At 39.5% G+C, this 25,409-nt stretch overlaps 2 protein-coding genes across 2 annotated transcripts; both read left to right on the top strand.

The window, feature by feature from the left end:
* The first annotated feature begins 12,458 nt into the window (after nt 1-12,458).
* On the top strand, nt 12,459-14,927 carry LOC309721085 (alpha-2A adrenergic receptor-like). The gene is made up of 2 exons (XM_082558441.1): nt 12,459-12,626; nt 12,991-14,927. The coding sequence occupies exon 2, from the start codon at nt 13,097-13,099 to the stop codon at nt 14,162-14,164; it is 1,068 nt and encodes a 355-aa protein (XP_082414567.1). The 5' UTR covers nt 12,459-12,626; nt 12,991-13,096; the 3' UTR covers nt 14,165-14,927.
* A 6,849-nt stretch (nt 14,928-21,776) lies between these two features.
* LOC309720224 (BCL2/adenovirus E1B 19 kDa protein-interacting protein 3-like) lies at nt 21,777-25,390 on the top strand. Its single transcript, XM_082556914.1, has 6 exons — nt 21,777-22,030; nt 22,431-22,602; nt 22,739-22,799; nt 23,068-23,174; nt 23,368-23,517; nt 24,878-25,390. The coding sequence occupies exons 1-6, from the start codon at nt 21,988-21,990 to the stop codon at nt 24,912-24,914; spliced, it is 570 nt and encodes a 189-aa protein (XP_082413040.1). The 5' UTR covers nt 21,777-21,987; the 3' UTR covers nt 24,915-25,390.
* The last annotated feature ends 19 nt before the right edge of the window (nt 25,391-25,409 follow it).

Genomic DNA, 25,409 nt, shown 5'->3' on the forward strand with positions numbered 1-25,409 from the left:
GAAACCCCCTGGAAGTTACTTTGACAGACCTTCAGGCAGACACAAAGATAAACTTAGAGCGATAAAAATGGCTAACCCCAAGCTAACAGGTAGCCTCTCCGACCATGATTACAACCTTGCTGCTATGCGGGAAGCATGTGAGGATGAAGATATAGAAGAGATGGAACTTCAGAAAGAGATCGGAAGACCCATAGGTGACCACACTCCGTTACCAAGTCCCAATCCCAAAAAAATGAAAAGCAAAATAACTGAGAAGCAGGTGAGCATCGAGAATGTATATGAAGTTTTACTTGGCTTCACAAAGAGATGCGAGGAAAGGTTTGATTCGCTTGAAAAGAAGTTGGAAGCCTTCGAACAACGCATTGAAGTAAATACACAGGCGACCCACAAAAACAGAGAGGAAATTGACAAGCTGACGACGAAGGTGGAGTCGCTGATGAAGGAAAACAAAGAATTAAAGGAGAGCTGTCGGGAGAGTGCACGTTACCGCAGAAGATGGGACCTCAGAATTTTGGGTCTGACAGAGAAGGACGACGAGAATACACGTGAAACAGTGATCGGCATTCTAACAAGAGTGGTTCCTGTATCAGTGGAAAAACTACAGCTCATGGTTGATACAGTACACCGACTGGGGAAGAAAGACAATGCAGTGAGCAACAAGGTGCCAAGACCAATCACCATACAGTTCAGCATGAGGACGGCAAGGGATGAAGTATGGAGGAAATCCAAAGAGGCCAGGGTCTGCAAAGAACTGAACATAAAATTTAAAGAAGACTTCTCCAAAGAAGACCGTCAAGCTCGGATCAAGCTGTGGCCCAAGGTGCAGGAAGCTCGAAACAATGGCAAAAGAGCATTCCTAAAGGAGGGTTATGCAATAATAGACGGTAAAAGGATCGATCTGTGAGATGCACTTGAAGAAGTCACTACAAGTTAACCATAAAATGTGGGTATGTATGTGTGTATATATATGTTTATATATACATATCTGTTAAAAATACACAAATAAAAAATAGGAGAGGGTCAAAAAGCAAAGTCGTAGTTAAATGTGAGCTATACAGAGCTAAATTGCCGCATATAGAAAGGGGTAGTACTGTGATAGGGTCGGAGTACTGTTATGATTACATAGGTAGGACACTAGGCTTATTCCCGCTTCAAGCACTTTTTTTTCTTCTAGTAAGTGCCAAGGAAGCCGTTACTGTTCTTGTTTTGTATTTTGTTCTTGCGTTTTTTGTTTTTGTTTTTTGTTTATCTTATAGATGGCTGTTCTATTAAGTTCCTTAAATGTTCGAGGCTTAAAAAACAATGTCAAACGTAAGGCCATGTTTTTATTCTGCAAGGAAATTAAGGCAAACATTTTGTTTTTACAAGAAACACATTCTGGTAAGGAAGAGGAAACATTTTGGAAACATCAATGGGGAGATAGTATTCTTTATTCACATGGTACTACTCACTCAGCAGGAGTTATGATCTTATTCAACAAATTTGCAGGGAGAGTTATTGATCATAAAAGCGACGGAATGGGGCATTGGATCATGGTGTTGGTAGAAGTCTGTGAACAGAAAATTATTCTTATTAACGTGTATGGATACAATAACAGGTCGCTAAATAGAAATATGATGTCTAACTTAAGTAAATTAATTGCAAAGTGGAGTACTACATATGGTTCTACCCAGGTGATAATTGGAGGCGATTTTAACCTGGCTCCTAACTCATGGCTTGACAGACAACCACAAAGAGGAAATCAACCAGAACACGAAAGCATTATTTGTGACTTATGTACGACAACCAATATGATCGATTATTGGAGGATGACAAACCCAAATACGAAGAAATATACTTGGTTTAGTCCATCAAATAAAAACGTATGTTCAAGATTAGATTATTGGCTTGTCTCCCAAACAGTATCATCATATGTTACGAAATGTGAGACCCAGTCAACCCCACTTACTGATCATTGTCTGATAAGTCTCTTATTATCTCTACGTAAACAACAATGATCTGACAACATATGGAAATTTAACAATAGTTTATTACAAAACGAAGACTTCTGTAAACAAGTTAAAGAACTTAAATCAGAAATTAACAATATGAGCATGACTAATGTCAGTAAATGGGAATGGTTTAAATATAGTGTGAAACAATTAGCTATAGAAACGGGAAAGAAAGTGTCTGCCCTACGCGTATGTGAACAGAAAAATCTAATTGAACAAATTCATTTATTATGTGGTAAACCCTGTATGACTGCGGAAGAGTCAGAACGCTTACAATCTTTACAAAATAAGCTAGATGAGGTGTACTTGATTAAAGCTAAAGGAGCATATGTAAGGTCTAGAGCCAAGTGGATTGAGCATGGAGAAAAAAATTCATCTTATTTCTATAGTCTAGAGAAGCGTAGACAAACAAAGAAAAAAATAACTAAATTGAGTAAGGATGGTACTATAATTGAGGAACCAAACAAAATAAGTGAGGAAATTAACATGTTCTATAGTAATCTGTATAAATCAAGAACTGAAAAAGAAAATGCAGATATCTTTTTTGATATGATTAAAGATCAGGTTAAAAAATTGGAAGAGGATGATAAAACATGGTTAGAAGAAGATTTGAAAATATCCAAATTAGATACAGCTCTAAAACAAATGAAAAATGGAAAATCGCCTGGAATTGATGGTTTAACGATTGAATTTTATAAAACCTTTTGGCAAGACATTAAAGATTTGTTATTTAATGGCCTTTTGGATTGTTTAAAAAATGAAGAACTATCCCCAACAATGAAAACAGGATTAATAACCTTATTACCCAAACCAAACAAAGATTTACAAATGCTAGACAATTGGAGACCCATAACACTTTTATGTAACGACTACAAATTATTAGCCTTAGTATATGCAAATAGGCTTAACCAAATTGATTGATGAGTGCCAATCAGCGTTTATCAAAGGAAGGCAGATTCATAATAACATAAGATTAATATTAGATATGATTGACTATCGATCCTTTATTAATTCAGAAAGTTTAATACTATTTGTTGACTTTTTTAAAGCATTTGATTCAATAGACCATAATTTTTGATTTAGATCTTTAGAACTTTTTGGATTTGGAAACAAATTTTGCAAAGTGATCAAACTGTTCTACAAGCAAATTTATAGTTATGTTTCGCTCAATCCAGGTATAACATCTAGGATAGACATATTCTGTGGAATTCGACAGGGTTGCCCAATTTCTCCAAAATTATTTATTCTTTGCACTCAATTAATGGCTTACCTCATTGTGAACCATTCAGACATCGAAGGAATAAACATTTTTGATATTGAACTGAAAATAAGTCAGTTTGCAGACGACACAGTAATATTTTTAAAGGATAAATCAATACTCGAGAAAGCATTGAATGTCATTTCAATTTTTTCTAAAGCTTCAGGCTTGTGTCTGAACCTAAAGAAGTGTGAACTTTTGCCACTTTATGATTGTTTGGAAAATAGCATGAGGACGATTCCAGTGAAAAATGAAGTTAAGTATCTAGGCATCTATTTAGACAAAGACATCAACACTAGAGAATCAAAAAACCTGAAAGACAAAATTGATGGCATGTCCAAAACACTAAATCATTGGTTGACGAGAGATATTACAATTTTTGGACGCAATCTATTATCCAAATCAGAGGGCGTCTCAAAGATGGTTTATCCAGCATACTCACTATACATTACCCCGAAAAGTATTAAAAAGATTAACTCTATAATCTATCAATTCATTTGGCGCAATAAAACACATTACATTAAAAAATCACAACTTGTCAAAGATTACGCTAAAGGTGGTATAAAGTCAACTGATTTTCAATCAATGGTTGGAGTATTTAAAATAAACTGGATAAAAGCCTTCCTCTTGAAACCTGACTCCATATGGTTCCATATCCCAAAAAATATTTTCAAAAAGGTGGGAGGGTTGGATTTTCTCCTGAAATGTGATTTTGATATATTGAAGTTGCCTGTGAAACTGTCAGAATATCATAAGCAGGTCTTGTCTTATTGGAAGATGGTGTTTGCCCATAACTTTTCACCACATTGCTCCACCTTGTGGAATAACAGAACAATTACAATTAATAAGAAGTCATTGTTTATTAAAGAGTGGTTTGAAAAAAACATAATCTTCATAACAGACTTACTTGATGAAAGGGGTCAGTTTCTCTTAGTGGGTGTTTTTAAGGCTAAGTTTAACATTCAGTGTTCCCTTAGAGAATATGACAAGGTTTGTAAGGCAATCCCCTTACCTCTGTTGAGTTTGATTCAAGGTTATTTGTATTACTCTAAGGCACAAATTAGTCTACCTTCTTTACATCTAAACCAGATTCTTTTGACGGATAAAAACTGTAATAATAAAACCATGAACAAGATATTTAAAAACAAATTATTTCACGACTTTAACAGTAACACAAAACTAAAAGGGAGTAATATTAAAATAACGAACAAATATACGCACTTTTTAAAATGGCCTATCCCCCCCAAAGTCAAAGAAATGCAATTTAAAATAATTAATGGATATTACCCAGCAGCTGAAATGCTTAAAAAAAGGTTTGGGTTTGAGGTAGAGCCATGTGGATTTTGTTCACAAAAGGTGGAAAGTATTGATCATTTGTTTTTTTCCTGCTCAGTAACAACTGACTTTTGGCAAGATCTAGTAGACTGGTCGAGTATAAGAATAGAGGGGATGACCCCACTGACTCTAACACAAGTTTTATATAATAATGGTGATCCATCTAAGGAACTGTCCATGCTACACAAGGTGGTGATAATTATGGGCAAATACCACATACACAAATGCAAATGGCAAAGTAAAAGACCTTCCCTAACTGTATTGAAAATTGAATTAAAATCTTTTTTGTCATCTTTAGAATTACTGAGGGATTCATGTAAAGAGGCTGCTTTGATATGCGACAATGGGACTCAATCTCTATCCTTTTAATGATTGTGTTTTTGGTGTACTAAGTAAGCCACATGTATGTTAAAGTGTTCGCAGAAAGGAAACTGTTATATGTCATAAAAATGGCCTTCATATATTTATGTATATGTATATATGTGTTTTTGTTTTTTTTTTTTGTTTTTTTCCGTTTGGTTTCTTATTCAACCTTTTCAAGATGTTGTTGCACTAATGTTGTCTCCCAATGAGAGATTGTAATATGTGCATAAATTTAATTAAAGTATGAAAAAACAAAACAAACAAAAAAAAAACAAAAAAACAAGTGAAGCGACCATATTGTTTTAGGTCCAAACGCACCCTGTCACTACCCGATCCGTACCGGAAACCCGATCCGTACCCCGCATGCGCGAAAGGTCTCTACTTCCGGTCGTAGCGTTTTACGATAGTTATGGGTCAGAGTATCTGTTAAGATGTTAAGAATAACAAGTATATCTTAAAATGTTTGCAATAATGAAGCATTTCAGTACAATGTAGACAAAAACGAAAAATAAAAAGAAAGTTACGGATCAGGACTCTCCGATCCTTACTGCGCATGTGTAAAGTCTGACCGTACAAATCGGGTCTACCCGATCCGTACCGCGCATGTGCAGATGTTTTCTTCTTCTTCTGTATTTAGTATTTATTTATTTATTGTCATTGTCAAGAACAATGAAATTGCGTTTGGGGCTTCCATACAACCCCAAAAAAAGAAGAAAATAATAAATACCCCTTAAAACCCAAGTGTACATATTTAACCCAGTGTGACTCCAATGCAATAAGACAATCCTTAGCAATAATGTTCGTAGAAATTCAGACAAAGACCTGAGAAACATGACAAAATACAACAATGCAACCCATTCAATATTATTGTACTGTGAGATATGATATCAGATATGATAGTTATCTATTTAAGAAAGAGGGGGGGGGGGGGGGCAGGAGGGGGAAGAGAATAAAGATATGATGCACCAATGCAGACCAGTTCATTGCTATTAAGAAGTTGGATATGGTTATTGTCCGTGAGAGGGGGGCAGAGAGTTCAGGAGCCTCACAGCCTGTGGATACAGGCTGTTGGCCAGTCTGGATGTTCTGGCCTGTATAGACCTGTACCTTCTCCCTGAGGGCAGCAGATGGAAAAGGTGGCGCGCAGGGTGATGTTGGTCCCGCAGGATACTGTGCACCCTCCTCAGACAGCGAGTGGGGAAGATATTACTGATCTCTGGCAGACTTGTTCCAATAATTCTGCCAGCTTCTTTCACCACCCGCTGGAGTGCTTGCTGATCGGCCTTGGTGCAGCTGGGGAACCACACTAGAAATCCATACGTCAGAACGCTGCTGATGGCACAGTTGTAGAAGTTCAACATCAGAGATCTGGGAATGTGTGCGCTCCGCAGTCTCCTCAGGTAGTAGAGGCGCTGTTGGGCCTTCCGTACAACTGAGGTGATATGGTTGCCCCAGGACAGGTCCTCGGTCACAATTACCCCCAAGAATTTAAAACTGCTCACCCTCTCCACCGCCTCACTGCCAATGAAGAGAGGCAGATGGTTGTTATGACCCCTCTTCCGGAAATCTACAATGATCTCCTTGGTCTTTTTGGTGTTTAAGACCAAGTTATTGTCATGGCACCATGACTCTAGTTGTTGCACCTCTGTCCTATAGTTTGTCTCATCATTGTTGGATATAAGTCCGAGCACTGTGGTGTCATCTGCAAACTTAACAATGAGATTGGACGCGCAGGAGGAAATACAGTCATGGGTGAAGAGAGTGTATAGCAGAGGGCTCAGAACACACCCCTGAGGGGCACCGGTGTTGACCACAAGGGTGGAAGAGGTGTTCTTACCCACTCTGACACTCTGTCTACGGTTAGTGAGGAAGTCCACAATCCAGTTGCACAGAGAGGAGTTAAGTCCCAGTTGGTGGAGTTTGGGACGGAGTTTGTATGGCCGGATGGTATTAAAAGCCGAGCTGTAGTCTACAAAGAGGAGCCGTGCATAGGTGTTCCTGTGTTCCAAGTGCTTCAGTAATGTGTGCAGCACTGTGGCGATCGCATCCTCGGTTGACCGGTTCTCCCTGTATGCAAACTGGTGCGAGTCCAGGGATGGTGGAAAAGCAGCTCTGATGTGTTTAATGACCAGTCTCTCCAGGCATTTGGCGGGAATGGGGGTGAGTGCCACAGGTCTGAAATCGTTCAGACATGTGACATTTGACTGTTTTGGGATGGGAACGATGGTTGCTGCTTTGAAACAGGATGGTACCAGTGAACAGGACAGCGAGGTGTTATATATAGAGGTGAAGACGTCCGCCAGGTCCGCAGCACAGTCTTTTAGCACCCGGCCCAGCACTCCATCCGGCCCGGCCGCCTTCCTGGTGTTAATGCTCCGGAACACACGCCTCAGCTCATGAGTGCTCAGGACCGGAGCAGGGTCGGTTGAGGGGAGAGGGGACAGGACAGGGTCGGTGTTCTCCCTATCAAAACGGGCATAAAAGAGATTTAGATCCTCAGCCAGAGTAGAACTGTCGGCTGAGGGTGATGGTGTTCTTCTTTTGTAGTCCGTGATAGCCCTGATGCCCTCCCAGACCTGCCTTGGGTTTGTGTTGTTCTCAAACCTGGCCTCGATACGCCTCCTGTGCTGCTGCTTGGCAGTCTTGATGCCTCTTCTCAGGTTGGCCCTGGCAGCACTGTATGCCTCCTGGTCCCCGGATTTGAAAGCGTTGTTCCTTGTTCGAATAAGTTGTTGAACTCCGTGTGTCATCCAGGGTGGATTATTAGGGAACACACGGAATCGTTTCCAAGTTGTTACATTGTCCACACAGAAACAGATGTAGTCCAAGACAGTGGAGGTGTAACTGTCCAATGCGACACGATTGTCAGTGTCCTGCACCTTGAATACATCCCAGTCTGTGCAGTGGAAACAGTCCTGAAGCATCGGAATAGCATCCTGCGGCCATGTTCTCACGGTTTTGGTTGTAATCCCAGTGCTCTTGATCTTTTGTGTGTATATTGGGTGTAGCAGAAGGGAGAGATGGTCTGACAGACCCAGGTGGGGATAAGCCTGGGCTCTGTACGCATTCGCCATGTTGGTGTACACCTGGTCCAACGTTCTATCTCCTCTGGTAGCACACTTCACATTACGGTGGAAATTGTGAAGTACAGATTTCAGGTCCGCGTGGTTAAAATCCCCAGCCGCAATAAAGACACTGTCCGGGTGTGCTACCAGGCTGTTATTGATGCTGCTGCTCAATTGTGCTAACGCTAGCTTAGCATTAGCATCTGGTGGAATGTAAACAGCGCAGATGTAAACGGCAGAAAATTCCCGAGGGAGATAGAATGGACGGCACTTTAACACCAACAGTTCTACCTCTGTACTGCACAGTCTTTCCGTTACCGTGACGTTCGTGCACCAAAGGTTGTTAATATAGATGCACAGCCCCCCGCCAGTCTTCTTACCCGAGTCCGCAGACCTGTCGGCTCGATAGGCGGTGCGGCCTGCTAGATCGATAGCCGCATCGGGAATGGCGCTGTCCAGCCAGGTTTCAGTGAAAATCATGCACGAACAGTTATTAAAAGTCCGTCGAGTGGCGATCTGCAGTCGTATTTCATCCAGTTTGTAACGGATTGAACGGGCGTTGGAGAGGAATATGATCGGGAGTGGTGGTTTAAACGGACTAGTCTTTAGCCGTGCCCACAGGCCTCCCCGCTTGCCTCTCTTCTGCCTCCGATCGCAATGTCTCCTCCTGCGGCTTGCTGTTGCGGGTAGCCCCGGGGGTTGCTTAACGATCTCCGGGGGGATGAGATACTCGGATGTTAGTTGAAGATCTCCACGGCTTAGTTGTAGTAGATCATCTCTGTTGTATTGAAGTAACCCCAGACTGTGTGAAATAATACACAGTACCACCAAAAGTGCAAAAGTGTAGGAGCTCCGGGCCGCTGCGTCTGTGCGCGCCGCCATCTTAAGCAATCTGTTCGTTTAATGGCAGTTTACTCCCCAGTGTACGAGGATACCGCCACCTGCTGACCGAGCGAATAAACCCTATTATAAACTGAATTATCGTCATTACAAACGTGTGTTAAATCTGATTTAGCGATAGTCGAGTGTGTTTATGCTTGTCTGTGAGGAGAGGATTGTTGGAATAGTGATGATGATGTGCGCTATCACTGTCAGTAAACACTTAATCTGGCTGATGAATCTACACGTGAGATATTACAAAGTCTGCATTATTAACTCTGTAATTAGGCGCCATTCTTCTTATTTTACGGCGCTGTTGCTCAATCGGGGGACGCTCTCTGTTGAGGAGAAAAGCATGAATTTCTTTGTATACGGATTATCCATTGTTTAAATGTCCCGGGCAGTCGAAAAGAAGGCAGAGCTGTTGAGAAATGCTAGGAGCTAACTGGGCGCTAACCGCATCATTCAAATATATTGAATGTCGCAAAGAGAGGAAGTGACGTAAGATTTGCGCATGCGGGGTACCGATCGGGTTTCCGGTACGGATCGGGTAGTGACACACCCGAGCCACGACTGCAACGAGGGGTTTGCTAGCAGAAAGACTGTAGCACTTGAGGTGTGTGTGTGTGTTTGGTGAGAGTGCGTGTGGGCCCACAATATTAGTTGATTATTTTGTTTCTGTTGAGGTAGATACCTTACCATTGTTTAACAAACTTTATTGATTTTACTTATTTTCTTTTGTGTTGTTAATTAAGCATTCACTAAAGTGGAGTTAACTTTATAATTGACCTGCTTGTGTGTGATTTATTTCCATATAGTGTAGTTTTATTGCATATTTAATACCATAAGCATTAAAAAGGGAGTATCAATAGGAAAGTAACAACAGGAACCCAGGGCCCCTCTCAATAGAACGTGGGAGGGGTGTTACATATATGTACATTATAAGAGTGTATGCATTACTAAATGTGTATATGTATATCTACGTGTGTCAGCAGTCTGATGGCCTGATGGAAAAAGCTGTCTCTCAGTCTGCTGGTTCGGGACCGGATGCTGCAGAACCTCCTTCCCAATGGAAGTAGTCTGAACTGAAGGGAAGGGACCTTTGAGAAGACTTTCTGAGTGTGACATTTGACACTTTTGGAGCAAAATGGCAAGATGAGACAGTGGAAAACACAGGACAAAGCTGGAAGAGAACTGACTGCCACTGGTCTGACAATGAGTGGGGAGAGGAGTCCATAGTGGGGCAGGAGGATGCATGGAGGAAGGCTGTTTTAGTGTGGGAAACTGAAATTTGGGTTTAGGAAACTGGGAAGAAAAAACGACTGCCTTGCGTGGAGAATTGAAAAGTGTCTGGAGCACTGCAAAGAGGAGAGCAGGCCTGTACGATTGGAATTGAAAGCGCTACACAACACTTCGTCGGGAAACGATTGCAAGTGAGCTTCTCCACATTAAATGGGCTCTGGAAAAAGCCACTCATTTGGGACACAAAAGGTTCAGCGAGGTAATCCAGTCTAAATTCTTCTTTTTCTTTTTTTTGAAATGGCATCATATTGCTGGCACTAGAAACTTAATGTGACATGAGAGGTTCTGCTATCAGCAATTAAAAGAAAAAAAGGGGAACTGACTGGACTGACAAAAGCTTGACTGACTTGACACCAATGTGCAAGATTGCACCTCCACCCAGACAGTGACAATAGGGTGGATGTATGTATGTATGTTTCTTTTTCACAGGAGCAGAACTGTGACAGCAACATCCTTGGTAAATCCTAGGAACTCTGGGCCATGCCGACTTAACCTTTTAAATGCCACTTTCTGTGTCTTTGTGAATTTATCAGCAGTGTGTTATTCATGACCTTGTATTGCTTGCAATGCAGAGGTCACTGTGAGAAAGTGTGCATACAGATGCGCAGAGGAAGATCAGGGTTGGAATTAGGACTCTGTAAATGGCACAGACACCAGGAGCCATGACCGTGACTGGGGAATGACTGACAACAAAATGCTGTTTCACTCTGCCATGCATACTTTGATATTCTGGAGAGGGCCTTTCCTCTGTATCATTGTTGTTTCCATTTGCATGTGAGAGCTTAGATTGTGAGCATGATTAAAGATGACCAAAGGGTGGTGAGAGAACAGTGAAGTGAGGATACACAGTGTGAAACTCCTTTAAGTGTACAATAATGTTGATGTGATATACAGAATGTCAGGAAAGAAATTCTGTTATTAATGTGATTCTTAAGGTTTGATTTAAGAATCAAAGGGTGGGATTGTATACGAATTTCGTTTATTTATGTGTTAATCACATTATTTTTATTGTATAATGCCTTGGTGCCACTGAAATTTAGCATGTCTCACACTCGTGCAGTTAGACAGGGAGTGGGGGTCTGGTAAGGAAGTTGGGGGAAGCAGACAACTCCACGGGAAGAGTCTTTTGTCCCCTGTGGACTGTGGGAGGTAGCAAGGGAGTGTGAACCTTAAGGTGTGAAACAGCTGTGTACTGCCTTTTGTTCCTGAAGAAGGAGAGAGCAGTGGCTGACCGTCTGCCCCGCGATGATGCAGGCTCTCCACCAAGCTTGGTTTTCTATTCTTTGTGTTGATTAAAGAATGTTAGCTACCACTCACCGCTTGTCTGCAGGCTTTATTTAAATGGAAAAACTTCCACAACACCCCTCAACATTCAAACACATTTTAAATGTCTTCCTGAAAGCCTGACGAGCTAATCTTGACGACTGCTTAAAGAAGAAAATTTGGAGAAAGTTTATTTTGTGTTGAAGAGCAAAAGTGGTCATACCAAAGATTGATTTTCATGCTCTTTAATTTATCTGTTTTTCCTTTAATGTTTTATTTTCATTTATAGCTACATGTTTCATTAAATGTCTGCATCTATTTCCCAAGCAAAACATCAGGAAGTGAGTGATGGCTCAAGACTTATCCATATCACAGGATAAAGAATTTAGCTGACAAACCTGCTTTTTGACATTTAACTATTGAAGCTGTTTAATCCAATCTAATGCCATGAATTACCTTGGGTTTGTGTGCACTTTTGTTTTCGAAAAACATAGCGAACTAAAAGTGAAACAAGTAATGCAGCTTGGTGAGCATGCTTGTGACTTAGTAAAGTAGTGCATACAGGTAGTGGGTAAAACCTGAACATAATCATCACATCAGTGTATCCTACCTGGTACACATAGGTTTAATAATTTATTAGACTGGGCTTGAAAATGTAGTGCTATTAGAAGAAAGTTACAAAAGGTTAAGCATTTAAGCTTTTTTCCTCAGCTCATTCACTCTGATTTTGATATCTTGTCATTATATATTTGAAAAAGAAAAAAAAAGATTCTATAAGCAGCTTTAATCGTCTCTAACAATCCAGATATTTTTCCTTTAAAACATCTCACCATCTGTTCATGGAACAGAAATGAAAAACCCAGTGTGTACTTTTAATCCATTCTAATTTAATTTAATAGACTACATATATTGTTTCTATAAATCAACAATATTATTATTGTCACGATCAGCCAGTGGTTTCATAGTCTTAGAACAACCCCCAATCTCTTGTTAAATGTCCAGTGTGAGATGAGCCCCGCCCATTCCAGCATCACAGATCCCCAGCGTCAGATAAGCCTATATAAAAGATGAGCTCCTCTTCAGCAGCACTAGACGAAAAGATCTGCCTGCAATATAAGTCTGTTTTACAAAACCTTCCAGGGGATTTAGCAGAAGCTTTTATTCTTGAAGGTTAGTGGATAAAGATTTTTTTTTAGTACTCTTAAAACTATCTTATGTGAAAAACGGAATAAATAGGTTCCCTTTATTTCTTTTACTGCTTGTTTGTCTTTTTAGTTTATATTAAAAAAAAAACCCAATTCTTGCTTTTTTTGGTCTCTATTTTTTAATTGACAAAGAGAAAAGAAGAATAGATATCTTTGAAGGAAACTCTTCCAGTGAACAAAATGAAAAGCCTCAACTCTGTGCCGTGTTCTTGAATGGATGCAATTAATAGACTGCTGGAGCACAGCTTCCAAGCCTCCTGACAGAGCCCCGTTCAGACCATACCATCGACACCACAGCTCACTCTGATGGGTTGTTTTATCTTCAACAGTGGAAATGTGACTTTGCCTGGGAGGAACCCTTATACTGTGCAGACCTCTGTGCCTCTAACAATCCTGGTGGGTATCCTTATCCTGCTAACACTGTTTGGTAATGTCATGGTAGTAATTGCTGTGATGACAAGCCGTGTCCTGAGAGCACCTCAGAACTTATTTTTAGTCTCTCTAGCATGTGCAGACATCCTGGTTGCCACTTTAGTGATGCCATTCTCTTTAGCGAATGAACTAATGGGTTATTGGTTCTTTGGGAAGGTATGGTGTGGAATCTACCTGGCTTTGGATGTTCTTTTCTGCACATCATCCATTGTTCATCTGTGTGCAATAAGCCTGGACAGATACTGGTCTGTCACACAAGCCATTGAGTATAACCTGAGAAGGACACCACTCAGGATTAAAGGCAAAGTCTGCTTAGTTTGGATACTGGCAGCTCTCATTTCATTTCCTCCGCTTATCACAGCGAAAAAGGACAAAACAGACAGTCTTGAATGTGACATTAATGGTGAGAAATGGTACATCATATTCTCCAGTTGTGCCTCCTTCTTTGTACCCTGTGTCATTATGATTACGGTGTATGTTAGAATCTACCAGATTGCCAAGAAAAGAACAAGAGCCCCACCTGGAGAAAGGCAAAGACACAATGGGAACTCAGAAGACCCAAAGTTCGGTTTGGACACGCTGGAGAGAAAAGACAGAGAACAGAGGGAGGTGAGAGGAGAAGACGGTAAAGAGGCTAATGAGCTTGATGTGGAGGAAGAACCCTCCTCTTCCGATGGGAATGAAACAATCCTATGTTCACTTACAAAGAAGAAGGCTATGAAAACAGCAAAAGTGACTCAGGTGAATCCCGGAGAAAGCGCTTCAAAACCACAGCCGGAGTCCCGCGAGAGAGGGAGAAGGTGGAAAGGAAGGCAGTACAGAGAGAGGCGCTTTACATTTGTTCTGGCTGTAGTCATGGGAGTGTTTGTTCTCTGCTGGTTCCCCTTTTTTTTCACGTACACGCTCACCGCTGTGTGTGACAAGTGCTGTGTGCCAGAGACCCTGTTCAAAATGTTCTTCTGGTTAGGTTACTGCAATAGCTCACTAAACCCCGTCATATACACTGTATTCAATAATGACTTCAGGAAATCTTTTAAAAAGATCCTTTGTAAAAGGGACAGAAGAGTGTAATAAATACTTTTATGCATTCATTTCGAACACTAAAGGGCGTTTGGTCATACATTTATCTGTAATTGTAACCTTTGAAAATATTAGACAATATTGAATATTTGAAAAAGAAAAGGGCATTTTTTCTGTTATATATTAATGTTTTATTGATACTAAGTGTTAGTTTTTGCGATATTAAATCATACTTAAATCCATGATGTGCATTTGCTACACAGCTCGTATTATATTTGGACAACCTGTGAGTTAAAGCTTTGATATTGTGAAGTTGTATCAATGTTGATGATGCACATTTTCTACGTGTGTATGCTGGTATACAGTATTTAAACTGATATCCTGTGTTTGTTTTTAGCTTCAAAGATAATAGCTTGTAGAAGACAGCAGAAGCATATTGCAACAGAGTCTGCTCAACATATGCAAAATTGTCCATGTTGGTAATACAAAGGCAGACATTTGGCTTAGACGTTACCACAATAAACATGCCACGGCTTCATCAACGTGACTGTTCATGGAGTAGCTGAAGAAAATGATTACTAGTGAAAATTATACATTACTGTAAATCCACAAGAATGTCAAAGGAGTCTAAATAAGCATATAAGTATTATGTTTGAACCTTAGTGATGCGCTCACAGCAGGCTGAAGGAATGCCACATCGATGCACATAAGCTTCTCTGTCTATGCCAATTGAATTAAAAACATAAACACATTTAAGAAATGTAGATAACTGTAAATGCTACAATATTGCCAATAAAAAAATGCATACTTTGTATAGTGCAATCAATAGCAGGAAGTCATAATAACAAGTTGCACCCAAAGGACGCTATCCCCACAGCACCAACTATTCTCAAACAACAAATGCATGAACAAGACAATTATATGAAGAGAAAATGATGCCTTGGAGGTACGGGTGGCAAAACAATATCTAATTCAGTTCATTGTGAATTATAGTCCTTCATATCAGGATATCATTAAATCCTTCCCCTGAGTCAAACAGAAGTCATGGAGCAATAGAAATATGATTGGCTCCTGCAAACACTGTGAAGTTAATATCCACACATGCTTATCAATGCGTTGTTATCCTACTTGGTGTGTTATCACCATTCATTGTCTTGTCGCTATTTAACCACACTTTTCAGAACAGTAAAACCTTTATTTATAGTTCTAATTCCAAGCCACTATCAGCCTGTGAACCTGACATAAAGTAAATAAGCCATCCATAATTGTTTTAACTTAGCAAACATTTCCACCCCCAGCCACCTCTCATACAACAGAGTGATTCCCATGGCTTGTTCTTTGGGACTCTGGTGTTTTGAGATTCCTGTGGTACACATGTGTGGGTTCAGCCATGTCTCAGAGTCTTAAAATACAGCATCCATTAGGAATGGCAAACTATCGACCTGACTGTCGAATGTTCCCACGAACAATTTGTCAAAAGGAATAAAATAAAAATACACTGTAATGGAAGCTTTGTGGTAATGAGGGTTTATTCGATATAAATCATAATTTCTAAAGGGTCTGCTATAACAGCCCTAATAAGAATAGATTATCTTTTGAAACATTTTGACAGGTATCTGCTTGTATTAGTAATACAAATAAACATAAAAAACTATTTAGTACTATAAAGTATTCAAAACAAATATTTCTACTGCTGCACATCAGTATGGTTTGAACGATGAAACTGCAGTGATTGCCGTCTGAATTCATCCTTTAATTAAAATAACAATTCTCCTGGAGTCTGCTGCTATGCTTGAGCAGCAGGATGCATAAATTACATTTTTAACACACTCACCAAGCAACAGAGAAATTAAATGCCAAGAGGCCCATAACATTACTAGGCCAAAAGATTAATGCAAAAGTAGAAGTCGTGAAGTATAACAAGAGTTATATGTAAATCACAAAAATACAGACAAATGTTGACTGCGTCAAATATATCTGGATGTTTTTTCAACGTGCTGTGGGACTGACGGTTGGTTAGATAAATAAGCACTTACATTAGCTAATCTCAGTGTATGCACACAGAAGACCACTTGCACGGTCTGCAGAGAGAATGATTTATTTCCCTCTCTACAGGCCACAGAGCACCGCGATTTATGCATCTGACATCCTTTATAAGCTGCTTCTGGCGAAAGTTCTTACAACTTTCACGCAGCTCTCTGCTCAGCTTCCATCATTTTATTCTAATTTCTCCCCACTTACAACTCAATAAGTGCTCTTTAAAGCTGCTGGCCATGTATCTCAAAGGGGTCTAACTTAGAGACAATTAAAGAGCACTGAGAAAAGTGTGCATCTTGGATAAACAAGGACTGCCAAGGCAGGATTGCACAGAGTCAGAGAAACATCAAGGTCACACTAACAAGTTTAAATCATAGCTGGTGATGAATAGAGTGTTTTTAATTGAATGTTGGGTCATTCATTATGGTTTGAGCACAATGCATCATGCACACTGGGGCATATAATACTTCCTCCCCCCTGAATTGATAAGGATGCAAGACAATCAAATTAGATTCTCTGGGATGTAAGCAGCAGGAGCCTCCTGTTTAATTTGCCTCATGATCTCACTGTGCTCACATTGCATCCAAAATAAATATTTCAGTCCCTAGTTTTCTGAATGTGTTTAATATTTTTAAGCATAATATTTCTAGCTGTCTAATTATGCAGAAGATGGCTGCATTTTTCTTTGCGAGAAATTATAAAATGATAACCCAACATAGTAGGAGGAAAATCAAAAATATGGACGTTTCTGCAATAGCTTTGCAGCCCAGTGTTTTCTGTTTTCCAAGACTGGTGTAATTAGAGACTATTTTTGATCTCCAGAAGAAAACCCCAGGGAAAAGAGGACCTCAACGAGGAATAAAGACAGCCAAAGTGCATGGATAATGTGAAGTTGAATAAATATTTCAAATATGGCAACAAATCAAAGTTCATTCTTTAGGTCGGCCAGCACAGTCTTTACTAATTCATGCTTTACTTTAATCATATTTACCTCCTGTTTGTATTGAGCTGCAGCAGAAAATCCCTGCTTAATTATTCATCAAAACCATCAGCAAATTCAGTTAATGCGAGTTTATTTCACAGTACCTGATGGTTAGATTGTAGTTACACAAAAGATACCTTATGCAAGTGCTACTTGAATGAGAAATATGAAAGCAGTCCTGCTTTTAACATTTATCTATTCAATTCAATTCAGTTTTATTTATACTGCGCCAAAAAACAACAACAGTTATCTCAAGGTCATTTATATTTTACAACAACACAAATAAAACAGAGAAAACCCCAACAATCATGTGACCCCCTATGAGCAAATGATTTGGCGACAGTGGGAAGTGCTCTTTAACAGGACGAAACCTTCAATAGAACCAGGCTCAAGAAGTGGCCCCTATGTTAGCATTTATCTCTGCATAAATGCTAAAAGCAGAGTATAGGTGAACACTTACTGCCAACACAATATGATGAGTAGAACTGTAGTTATACAGCAGTTTGTAAATGAGTCACATTTTTTGGGTCAACTCTTTGTCTTTCTTGGATAATAAAGAGCAACTTATTTTATTTTATGAACAACATGTGCTTGAAAGTACACTCTGAAGGAACTCTTTGGGTATGAGTGCGTGTGTGTGAGAGAGGATAAGAAGGGCAAATTGATGGAAAAGGTGAAAGAGTGAGCTTTTTAGGTCCTATTGTTCTGACAAATTTGTGACCTCATAAATGAGAAATAATTTAATAAAAGTCTGAGTCTGAAAACAAGTTTGATTCTTTTTGTCAAGTCAAGCTGCTCTGCCTGCTGGGAAAGTGCCATCACCGTCTGCAGCACACCTTCACTGATACCGAGTGTAGCTCTTGCAAATTTCCTACTCCGGACATCATAATTCTTCCTGAGGCATCTTGTCCTGTCTGTAGTATTGATTGTATTCAATCCTTGTCTTCTGCCAGCACCATCATATGCTCCCGGATGATGTCATCAAACACACCCACAAACATATAAGTGAACTATGCAAACACCAACTCCCGATCAAGCTTGCAATAATTTCTGTCCTCATCACTCAGACACCCAACAATTAATCTCTGAATATGCTTCCAGTTACCATACACCAATATACTGGCATAACAAGGTGGATAGATGTGTGGCTTTATAGGCAAAGTCTCAGTCTCTACCTCATCTCTTTTTAAAAGGCTCTAAGACGACGAAGCAAACTGGCCACTTTATTACTTACACCTTACCAGTACTTGACTGGAGCCCCTTTTTGCCTTAAATCATTGTGGCACAGATTCAGCAAGGTGTTGGAAAGATTCATCAGAATATTTGAGTTAATTTTGAAATTAGAGCATTGGGCAGTTGCTACAAATTTGCTAACTGGACATCCATGCTACAAATTTCCCACATAATTTCCGCCACATCCTAAAGCCACTCTTTTGGAGATCTGGTGACAGTGGAGGCCATTTGAGCAGTGTAAACAAATTGTCATGTTCAGGAAACCAGTCTAAGATGATATGAGCATTGTGACATGATGCATTATCCTGTTGGAAGCAGTCATTAGAAAATGAATGCACTGTGGTCATAAAGTGATGGACATTGTCACAAACAATACGCAGATATTCTTTGGTGTCACTGACAAGGCATTTTCACTCAGAAAACTAAAGCTCACTGGGAATTTTCTCTTTCAGACAATTCTCTGTGACCCTTAGAGATGGTTGTGTTGGAAAATCCCAGGAGATCAACCTGTTTCTGAAACACTCAGCTCAGCCGTCTTGCAACTTTCTCTGTTCAGTGTCACTTAAATCACCCTTCTTCCCCATCCTGATGCTTGGTTTAAGTTTAAGAGTTGCTTGATTTGCTACCTAGATAAAGAGCCATTGAGCGGGTGCACCTAATTGTTTAGTCTAAGTAAGTAATTTAGTGTAAATTACAGTATCTAATTGTGAAATAAAAACATGACAACATGCAGACAGAATGATGGCAATATCAGACAATAAAAATAATTGCCAAGGATCTCACGTAATATTTGAAGATTAGGTCCAAGTTAAATCCAGTTAAATATTAATGTCATTTACTAAAAATATTTTAAAGATAAAGCAAGAATAAAGCAAAATTTAATTCCAATTAGCTGAAATGTTTTCCCAGATGCTTTTTTCAAAATGTAACATTTATATGAAAAATAATGAATCTCTTCAACAGGATGTTGGAGTGGTCCATGCCTCGTCCAGTTATGAAGAGCTGCTTTAATCTGTCTAAAAAGAACATCATTGCTTTACTTTGACTGCTGCATAACAACACATTTGTAGTAAGTTATTACCACTGCAGTAATTTGTTAATACCATGTGACGTGGAATCAAATGAGCTAGTCTACTGGTCCCAGAGTAACTCCTGAGGATATTGAGATGAGTTTCATTCTCATTTCTCAAGCTTGGAAAAATCTAGACTGTACACTAAATATCTCTTAGATTCCAGAAAAGGTAAGGCATTGTGTTGAAGTATGTTTGGGAATTTTTAATATATATATACAAAATAACAAACAAAAAACAGTTAGAGTGGTGTTAGACGCAGCTGAACTCTTATGCTAACTAAGTAGCTAGCTAAATGCTGTGCGTAATGTAGGTATTTGGCTACAGCCTAAGATTTATAATGGGATATTTGTAAGTGCAAATCTGATACGAATGGATAAAGAAAATTATAGTTTCAGTCTGTAAAAAGCATGCATGGCTAACTCAATGAAAAAGCTTGTCTGTTTTGTTGTTGTTGTTGTTGTTTTTTTTTCAATTAAAGGATAACATAATATGCTATCTATATTAGATGCAATAGTTTTATTAATGTTTATAAATGTTTGCAATGCAAAGTATTGATTACAGAAAACTGTTTGGATAGTTTACATGGCAAAATTAGAAAAAAATGAACACACATTTATTTATTTATATGAAGTACAGTGTCTCACATTTTCAGGTCTCTTTAGTCTCTGAAAACGTTGCTTTGGCTTGTACAGCCTTAGAGTCTAATACAGTGTCTGTGGCCTGCAGTGTTGATAGCTGCTCTCCTTGATGGCAACAGTGGATCTCACAGGTACGTCTACAATAAACAGTTGTGTAGAGACTGTCTATTGGCTTGCAACCTGAGTGGAACGATGTGTTCCCTGTTTTTGTGCCACCAGGTATTATTGTTCATGCACTAGTGATAGGTTTTCTTATACCACAATTTATTAATACATTTGCAGTCTAGTTAATGCAAACAGGAATTTGGCTTTCTTCTACCCGGAAAGCAGTCCGTCTGATAGAAATGGCAGATTATCTACACAGATTAGTGATAGGTTTCCAGATACAAATTTCTGGTTTAATCGAATACCCAAAATTGGGACTTCCTTCCTCGGCTCTTTTGTGAATATTCCTTATATCTGTCTGTACACATTAGCTGATAAATCCAATTTATGCACTTTAATTTGGAAATATGTTTGAACTGAGTTTGAGGTTTGAGATATTTTTCTGTACTTTTAGCTGACATCTACATCTAGTAGAGCTCAATGTTAAAAAGATAAAAGGTGGAACATCACGAGCACCACAAACTGAAGCACCACTCACTGCATGCTTTTGCAAACTTCATTTCTCATAAGATATCAACTGTTTGGTAACATTTTTTAACAAAGTATTTTATCCGTGTTTTAAAATGATGTGGTAAACTGTGTAAACCTTTGCCTGCGAGGAAGCAGTACACTACCCATAATAATAAGCCCCCACAGTAATGCAATTTAGGAAGAATAATGAGCCAAACTAATTTCCATGTCCACAAACATAATTGTATTTGCAAGTCCCAAATTTGAGATTACAGATTTGGACTAGCCGGTTGAAGAAATTGTGAACAATACAGTATAATATATGTCTAGCTGTTCCCAAACAGCATGTTGTTATTCAGTTCTTGGTTGAAAGAAAAACTGTACAAACGAGTAAGCATTAATTTAATTAGGTTGCTAGACTATGGAACTGACACATAGTCATGCAAGAGTAAAGATCATTGATTATGAGTTTTACACTATGAAGTTGTGTAACTTTCAAGTTAGAATCTGACAACCTCCTACGAGCAGGTTAGCGACAGTGGGAAGGAAAAACTCCCATTTGGCAGGAACCGGCTGAGGGAGGGGGAGTCATCTGCCACGAGCAGTAGAGGGTGAGGGAAGGGAGACAAAACAAAAGGCATCCTATAGAAGAAAGCCGTAGACTAATTATAAAATGCAGATTGGTGTAGAAACACCTTCTGCAAAGCATGTGACTTTTTGGTGACTTGTAATTTTCCCTTTTGAGTATGGCATTATACCAGATGACCTTCTTCTGACTATAATAAAAAAGCCTTCACTTCATATACAAAGGGTAAAAGCCAGACTTTAGAAAAGTGCATATCCTGCAGAACAAGTCAAAATGTGGGACATTGTCTGAAGCTGTGGGATGGGGGGGGAGGGATCTGGTCATCCTAGTTATGACTGCCCTCTGCAGACAGATGTGTATAACTGCTGCAGTGAAGGTTAAACCAAAAATGTGAGACACAGTCAGCTGACATAAGCACATTTTCTCTGTAGCGCTGCTTGCATAACATTTTCACAAATAACTCGGATACGTGTTTATCGTGGTGGGTCATAAATCGTGTCCTTGTATGCGGGCGTGAACGCGCATGAGCAACACGCAGGGAGAGCGTGGCGCGCGTGCTCTCCTTTCCAAGCCAATCACATTTTAGATAAACACAATGTTGCGTCATTGTTATTGTGGTAGTTGGAGCTCCAGCTGCTTGCAGGCATTTCGCCACCATTTCGCTGATATATAGGCCTTTAAATCTGCGGAGACTGCATTATACCGCTGCAATGTCACTACCGGTGGACGCTTCCTCTGACGAAAGTCTGCAAGGTGAAGTATTTACGTCAAATATATATTTGCCAGTGTTGTTGTTAGCGGTAGACGATAGTTAAACACCACGACTAAAAACGTCACCTAGCCTGACCACGTGAAAAGCCAGTCGATAGGGGTGTTTGGCTAAATAGCGAGATTGAATCTCAACTCCACATTGATTTATATACCTATAAGACGTGTAGACACAGCTATACAGGGTAGGCCATGGTTCTAGTTAGTTATTAAGGCTAATCTGCAGTGTTGCCACGATGAAAATGCCTTCAAGCTAAAAACAGTCCTCATTTGTTTATTGTTCCTCTATGCGCAGAGACTGCATTCCTATCCTAGCCGAGATTGGCCTGTGATGTAGTACTGGATAACCAGGATTCATGTTTAAAGACTTTGCATTTGATTTAAGGTTCCTGGGTTGAGCTGCATTTCAGTGGGAATGGCTCCCAAAGTGCCAGTCAACAAGGAAGCCAGGAGCAAATTCCCTCATCCAGCCTGGCAGCTGACATGGAGAAAATGTTGCTAGAAGCACAGCACGAATCAGGCAGGAGCAGCTCCAGAGGAAGCTCTCAGTGCAACAGGTTGGTGGGGGTGGGCAGAAGGGGGAAGAGCAGTTCATGTTTTTCCTCTGTTTGTTGAGTAATATGAAGAAGTCGTGAGCTGAGTTTCCCTTATGTGTTTTCTTCTCCTTCTCCTTCTTGTTCTTCTTCACAACAGCCCACGCAGAGCACAGACCCCGCTTCTTCTGTGGAAAGGCTCAGAGGGGAATAGCTCACAGGTACATTAAGCCTTTCTCACAGCAGAAATTTGGACATGTTATAGCAGGCAAGGGAAAGTATTCTTAATTATTAAGGTCGTTCCACTTGAAGAGGTCCTTACTTAACAGCTGAGTCGGGCTTTTCCTGCTTAGACAAGTTGAAAACAATCTGTTTTCTTTATATATAGTTTTATGTTTATGCATTATTCATAACCTTGTTAAAGCTAAATGTATTGTGACATAATTTTATTATTATTATTATTTTAAATTATTTTTTCCCCCCTTTTAGTCAGATGAAGATTTCCAAGAGAGAATACGGGAAGTTGAGAACCTGATGAAGAAAAATGCTGACTGGATCTGGGACTGGTCTAGCCGACCTGAGAACAGTCCACCAAAGTAAGTAGTCATTTCACAATTAGAGATAATCTTTTACCCCAACTATAATTATTACATGCCATGATTTGTAATTGTGATTCATAGAATTTGGAATGATGTCTGTGTGAGCAAAGGTGCTGGTGTGACATTAAACTGGCACTCACTTGATTTTAATGTATTCAGAACAATGAAAAATTAATGTGTCGCTCTGTAGGGAGTTCCTGCTGAAGCACCCTAAGCGCTCAACCTCTCTCAGCATCAGGAAAACCAGCGTCATGAAGAAGGGAGGCTTTCTCTCTTCTGACTTTCTGAAGCTTTTCCTTCCATCATTTATCATTTCCCACATACTCGCTGTTGGCTTAGGGTAAGCAGCATCATTTAATCTTTAACTCAGGCAGTATGCAAAAACTAAAAACACTGTACGGGAACCTCTTGAGTTGCTGCAGAAACTGTTGACCCACTAGACCTGATGTTTTCTATTTTCACATAAATATTGGGATGATTTTACATGCACTTAAAAATGGTATTTGTAAATTAAATAATGACCAATCAATAATCTCTTAACATTTGCAGGATTTGCAGGGTAGAAAAACGACAGTGTCCTCACAACAAAACACTGAAATATATGTAAAAATAAAACAAACATAATGATGTTTAGAACAATGCCTGACTGGATAAACAGCAGTCCTGTTCAGTGTCTGACATTTAATAGGTTTAGGTAAGATACTCCCTGAAGTATATCAACTTCAGAATGACAGAGAATATAATTGTCTTTATTTAGGAGCCTGTGGTTATTATTCTATAGAGCATTATTTCAACACATCTTATTTTGGACTTTTATATTTAAAAAACGACCACATAAACTCACTGGCCACCTCATTAGTTACACCTTAAACAAATTGGTGGAAATGTTCTTCAGAGATTTTGGTCCATATCAGTGATGCTTCGCTGGTATGAAGGGGCCCAAAGTGTGCCAAGAAAATATCCACCATGCCATCACACTGCCACCACCACCAGCCTGAAAACTACAGGGTGGATCTTTCATGTTGTTTATAGCAAATTCTGTTTTATAACAAATGTTTTTCCAATTTCATTTTAATGTCCAGTTTTGATGAGCAAATGCAAATTAGCTGGAGAGGAAGCGCTTAGCTTGGCCATACTCCTCTGGCATCAATAAGGCATATTCAACCAGAGAACTGCTGTTCAAGTTTCTCTTTTTCAGGCCGTTTTCTGTAAACCCTAGAGATGGCTGTGTTGGAAAATCCTACTTGATCAGCAGAATATGAAACATTTAGATCAGCCTATCTGGCACCAATAGCCATGCCACGTTCAAATTCCTTTGAGTCACCTTCTCCATTCTGTTGCTCGATTTGAAATTCAGCAGGTCATCTGGACCATGTCTGCATGCCTTAAGCTAATCTGATGAACTCAGACTGCAATTCTAAAGTAAAAAAATAAATAAATGTTTGGAAAGTTTGGCTATATTCTATTCAACACAGTGAAAATGGCTTGAAATTAAAAAACGCTGTGGATGAAAAATGGCTCCAGGTAGCCCAGAGGGTTAATGCTTTGAGTTGCTGCCATTGGCTGAAAAGTTGTACCTAATTTGGTGGTCATTGAGTTTGCATTTTACCCGGTTAAAAAACTATTTCAGTAGATACATCTAGTTGTGTTTATGTTTTAAAGCAGCATCTTAATTTCTCTGTTTTCTTCTTTCCTGGTAGGATATATATTGGAAGGCGCCTAACACATCCTAAATAGGATCGTGGCGCTTGGCACTACCACGTCAACGTCATGCAACCATCTTGGCATGAAAACGGGACCTTCTAATGATCAAAGGAAATATAGTAGCCATGTGACGTGGTCCTGTTGAATTCAGTGTTCCACATTTCCCACAGCAGTGTGGAGAGTTGAGGGATCAGTTATTGCTGTTTTTTGGGTGTAAAGCTCTGAACACAGCAGTGGCGTTTTCTTTTGATTGAACTCAAATCACTTTTTAAAAATAAATAAATAAATAATGCAAGCAGTTTTTTAGAGGAGGCAGATGGCTCAAAGAAATTTAACTTGACTGTTTTATTTGTTTTGGGGAATCTTTAGATTAGTTGATGGCACTCGTTACTGATTGCTTAGTTGTGCAATGATAAATTGTGATTTTCAAAAAAGAACAAACAGCATAGAAATGGCACATGTTCATCATCAAAAAACATTAAAAGTGTGAAACGTATGCATGACCTTAACTGTGTTACAGTTGATTTA

Source organism: Aulonocara stuartgranti (assembly GCF_965226115.1).
Source record: "Aulonocara stuartgranti genome assembly, chromosome: 13".
Taxonomy (NCBI): domain Eukaryota; kingdom Metazoa; phylum Chordata; class Actinopteri; order Cichliformes; family Cichlidae; genus Aulonocara; species Aulonocara stuartgranti.